General features: G+C 52.3%; 1 protein-coding gene across 1 annotated transcript in view; it reads right to left on the bottom strand.

Moving 5' to 3' along the window:
* Positions 1 to 5,249, bottom strand: part of UNC13A (unc-13 homolog A) — a 96,416-nt gene that overhangs the window by 77,963 nt on the left and 13,204 nt on the right. Inside the window, 2 exon segments of the mRNA XM_017879566.1 lie at positions 2,195 to 2,312; positions 4,275 to 4,374. Of these exon segments, the coding sequence (XP_017735055.1) occupies positions 2,195 to 2,312; positions 4,275 to 4,374 (218 nt within the window).

Genomic DNA, 5,249 nt, shown 5'->3' with positions numbered 1-5,249 from the left:
CGCCCGTCTCGGCCTCCCAAAGTGCTGGGATTACAGGCTTGAGCCACCGCGCCCGGCCCCTTTTATATATTTAAATTAAAATTAAATTAAATTAAATTTTTTTTTTTGAGACAGGGTCTCACTCTATCACCCAGGCTGGAGTGCAGTGGCGTGATCTCGGCTCACTGCAATCTCCACTTCCCAGGCTCAAGTGATTCTTCTAACTCAGCCTCCCGAGCTGCTGGGATTACAGGTGTGCGCCAGCACGCCCGGCTAATTTTTTGTATTTTTTAGTAGAGACAGGGTTTCACTATGTTTCCCAGGCTGGTCTACTGAGCTCAGGCAATCCACATGCCTCAGCCTCCCAAAGTGCTGGGATTACAGGTGTGAGCCACCGTGTCCAGCCAAGGCTTCCTTTTAGACTCACTTGCCTAGACTGTTGCAACCATTTCGTCCCTCTGCATTCATTTATTCAAACACAGACACTCACTGGCCAGGTGTGGTGCCTCATGCCTATAATCCCAGCACTTCCAGAGGCCAAGCTGGGTGGATCACTTGAGGTCAGGAGTTCAAGATCAGACTGGCCAACATGGTGAAACCCCATCTCTACTAAAAATGCAAAAATTAGCTGGGTGTGGTGGAGGGCGCCCGTAATCCCAGCTACTCAGGAGGTTGAGGCAGGAGATCACTTGAGCCAGGGAGGTGGAGGTTGCAGTGAGCCAAGATGGTGCCATTGCACTGCAGCCTGGGTGACAGAGCGAGACTCCATCTCAAAGTAAAATAAAATAAAATAAAATAATAAAAACGAACAAACAAAAAACAGTCCCCAGTCCCTCCTCTATACCTAGTTCATACTGGGTGATGCCAGAGGCCCCAAGAGGCCCCAGCCATCATCACCCTGGTCCCTGAGGAGCCCGTAACCCTGGGAAACAGGGCTGGACACAGGCACCCCCAGCCCCATGAGGTCATAGCTAGTCCAGAGGGAGGAAGGAGGACTAAAGGATCCAGAGGGAAGTCAGAGAGGGCTCCCTGGAGGAGGGCATTTGAGAATTTAGAGGGTGATGGCAAGGAGGACACTTGAAGCTCAGGGAACACACTCTACAAAGGTTCAGAGGCTGCAGTCTGGGAGGGGTGGAGGTTAGAGTGTGGGGGAAGATGAGGCTAGTGGGCGGGTGCCATGTGAGGGGCCTTGCAAGGCAGATAGATAGAGGAGGACAGATCAGAGCTCCAGCTATTAAGACCTTCCTGGGGTCAGCATGGAGGGGTTGAGACTTAAGGTCAGGAGGCCAGGGATTGGGCTGTGGGGACAGATGAATAAACACGACCACGGCCTGGCGTGGTAGCTCGCACCTGTAATATCAGCACTTTGGGAGGCTGAGGTGGGCGGATTGCTTGAGCCCAGGAGTTCGAGACCAGCTTGGGCAACATGGCAAAACCTTGTCTCTATTGAAAATACAAAAAAAAAAAAAAAAAAATGAAGGGGGCATGGTGGTGTGCACCTGCAGTCCCAGCTGAGGTGGGAGGATCACTTGAGCCTGGAAAGTCGAGGCTGCAATGGGCCATGATCGTGCCACTGCACTCCAGCCTGGGCAACAGAGTGAGACCCTGTCTCAAAAATAAATAATTAAATAAAAAATAGACATCACTGCTACCTGCTGACCATGATGCACAGGCTGAGGGGCCAGGGTTGTTACCTAACACTTTCTTATGAGCTGGTGTAACCTTCCTGCTGCTGCCCATCTGGGACACAAAATGCTAATTGCCTACATTACCCCTTTTCTCCTTCCAAGGTAATACATTTTTAGCTGTGCCTAGGGTTGCACTACCTAGGACTACATTTTCCAGTCTAGGACTACATTTCCCAGAATCTCTTGCAGCTAGGTGTTCGCCACATGTCTAAGTTCTGGCCAATGAGATGTGCATGAACTGCCCCCCTTCTCCCCACCATCACCTTTCTGTGGCTGGAATGAAGATGCAATGGTGAGCCTAAAGCAGCCATTTGGGGCCACAAGGTGGAAGCCACAAGGAAAGAGAGGCAGAGCAAAATGGAAGGTGTATAGGTCCTGGTGACTTTGGAAGGTTTGTGGCAATCCCAAGTGTCTACATTGATGTTGTCGGGGGATTGGAGATAAATGTCCATCTTGTTTAGCCCACTGGTCTCTGGGCTTCTGCAAGGCACTCCTCCTTCCTCACCCTCAGGCCACCCGCCACTCACCTCATTGGACTGGCGGATGGTCCGCAGTGGGATCCACACAGTGCCCACCATTGTGTCCCAGATGAGACCCTTGTTCCACACCTCCACTGTCAGTCCCAAATCCAGACGGTTAATCTCGCTGCGGAAAAAGGAGAAGGGGCATCGAGGGAGCAGGAGGGAGGAAACGGGGGCCCAGAGAGGTTAGTTCATTCACCTGAGAACACACAGCATACTGCAATTCAAACCTAGGCTTGGGAGTGTCCTAGGTGGTAGGGTAACATGGTGGTTCTCATTTTATAGAGGGGAAACTGAGACCAGGGTGGGAAGTTAAGAGCTCGGAGTATCACAAAAGAACCAGGATTCAAAGCCGGGAAGGACAGCTTGGGAACAGATGTTAAACCTCGCCTGCACCTTCATCTTTCTGAGCCCTTCCTTGGCCCTCCAACCCTGATCATGCTGGGTAAGTGAGAAAGAGGCTCAAACACCCTCCGTAGCTCCCTTTACCCCCAGGATAAGGACATTGGGGGCAGCTCTGTCCTTTGCAGTGTCATCTCCATCTAATGACGTGAGGACACAATCCCACCTCAACCTCCAAGCACTTTCCCTGCAGGCCTCGCCCTAGACATATGTGGATTCGGGGGAGCAGGAAATTTAGTGAAATGTGAGATTCACTGAATTTACAGCTCACCAAAGATTTATCTTAAGGAATGTATTTTTAAAATATGGCCAGGCGCGGTGGCTCATGCCTGTAATCCCAGCACTTTGGGAGGCCGCGACAGGTGGATCACCTGAGGTTGGGAGTTCTCCATGTTGGTTGCCTGACCAACATGGAGAAACCCCATTTCCAGTAAAAATTCAAAATCAGGCTGGGCGCAGTGGCTCATGTCTGTAATCCCAGCACTTTGGGAGGCTGAGGCGGGCAGATCACGAGGTCAGAAGATCGAGACCATCCTGGCTAACATGGTGAAACCCCGTCTCTACTAAAAATACAAAAAATTAGCCGGGCGTGGTGGCGGGCGCCTGTGGTCCCGGCTGCTCGGGATGCTGAGGCAGGAGAATGGCGTGAACCCGGGAGGCGGAGCTTGCAGTGAGCCGAGATGGCACCACTGCACTACAGCCTGGGCAACAGAGCGAGACTCTGTCTCGGACAAAAAAAAAAAAAGGAAAAAAAAATCTGTTGGCCAGGTGTGGTGGCTCACTTCTGTAATCCCAGCACCTTGGGAGGCTGAGGTGGGCGGATCACATGAGTCCAGGAGTTTGAGACTAGCCTGGCCACCATAGTGAAACACCATCTCTACTTAAAACACAAAAATTAGCCGGGTGTGGTGGCACACGCTTGTAATCCCAGCTACTTGGGAGACTGAGGCAGGAGGATCACTTGAATCTGGGAGGTGGAGGTTGAAGTGAGCCGAGATCACGCCACTGTACTCCAGCCTGGGCAACAGAGTGAGGCTCTGCCTCAAAACAAACAAACAAACAAAACTGGTGGCAAGGCCTGGGAAGGCATGATGTCCTGAAATTGTAGCTCGGAGGTAGTGGTCAGGGAGGGCTTCACTGAGGAGGTGACACAAGCTGAGTCCTGAAGGAGAGGAGCCAGCTGGGGACAGGAAAGCAAGTGCAAGGGCCCTGGGGCAAGAACAAACTGGGAGATGTTGGAGACAAGGGGCAGAGGTGGGTGTGGCTGGGGCAGGTGAGGGAGATAGAGCGAGAAGCTGGTGGGAACTGCGGGGAAGGCTGTGGGTTTTATTGTGAGGTCGATGAGCCATGGACAAGTTTGGAAAATGGGAGCGACAGGATGTGATTTGCAGTTTTAAAAATATCCCCCTGGCTGCCTGGAGAACAGATTGTAGGAGGTGGATGGCACAGGAGGCCAGGGCGGAGGCTGGCGGGCAGCAGGGACTTGGCTGGTGGCCACGGAGACCAAAGGAAGGGATTGGATTGGGGATGTGCTTTGGAGGCGAGGGTGATAAGGTGGACATGGGAAGAGGGAGGACAGAGGGGAGTCGCCCAGGATTCCCTGGTGTCCAGCTCTGCCCTGAGGGGCCAGCGAGGTGCTGGGCTATGTCAGGGGCCCAGGCCATGCCAGACACTGCAGACTCACAACATGAAATCCTGCTCCCAGCTGGGCTGGCTGCCCCGCACCGCGATGGTCGTGCTCTTGACATTCTGAACTTTCAGGGTCACGTACGTGTTGAATTTCTCTGTGGCAGTGAGAGCAGGGGTCAGCGCTGGGGTTCAGGGACTCTGCAATGCCCTTCCCAAGCTCTAGACGATCTGCTATGATCCCTTCGGGAATTTCTGGGTCACTCACCCCCTAACCCACAACCCTACCCTCAGGGCACAAGGGAGGGGCCTCAGTGCCGGGAGACGTGGAATTTTGGGATACTTCATCCAGCTGCTTCAAAATGACCATGTCATTGGTTTTCGGCTAAAAAGACTGAGGTCCTAGGAAAGGGGAACAACATTGACTGTAAGAAATCCGCTTTGCAGGCTGGGCATGGTGGCTTGTGCCTGTAATCCCAGCACTTTGGGAGGTCAAGGCGGGAGGATTGCTTGAGCCCAGGAGTTCAAGACCAGCTTGGGCAACTTGGCAAAATCCTATCTCTACTAAAAATACAAAAAATAATTAGCTGGGTACAGTGGCGCCCACCTGTGGTCCCAGCTACTTAGGAGGCTGAGGTGGGAGGATCGATTGAGCCTGGGAGGTTGAGGCTGTAGTAAGGCATGATTGCACCACTGCACTCCAGCCTCAAAAAATAAAAATTTAAAATTAAAATAATAATAATACAAAAAAGGCAGGGCAAGGTAGCTCACGCCTGTAATCCCAGCACTTTGGGAGGCCGAGGCGGGCGGATCATTTAAGGTCAGAAGTTTGAGACCAGCCTGGCCAACATGGCGAAACCCCATCTCTACTAAAAATTAAAAAATTAGCTGGGCATGGTAGAAGGTGCCTGTAATCCCAGCTACTTGGGAGGCTGAGGCAGGAGAATCGCTGCTTTAACCTGGAGGCAGAGTTTGCAGTGAGCCGAGATCACACCACTGCACTCCAACAGAAGGAGACTCTGTCTCAAAAAAT

This window comes from Rhinopithecus bieti, unplaced genomic scaffold, assembly GCF_001698545.2.
Source record: "Rhinopithecus bieti isolate Rb0 unplaced genomic scaffold, ASM169854v2 scaffold_9899, whole genome shotgun sequence".
NCBI classification, from domain to species: domain Eukaryota; kingdom Metazoa; phylum Chordata; class Mammalia; order Primates; family Cercopithecidae; genus Rhinopithecus; species Rhinopithecus bieti.
The sequence above is the reverse complement of the archived record's forward strand: the minus strand, read 5'-3'. Positions and strand labels throughout refer to the sequence as shown.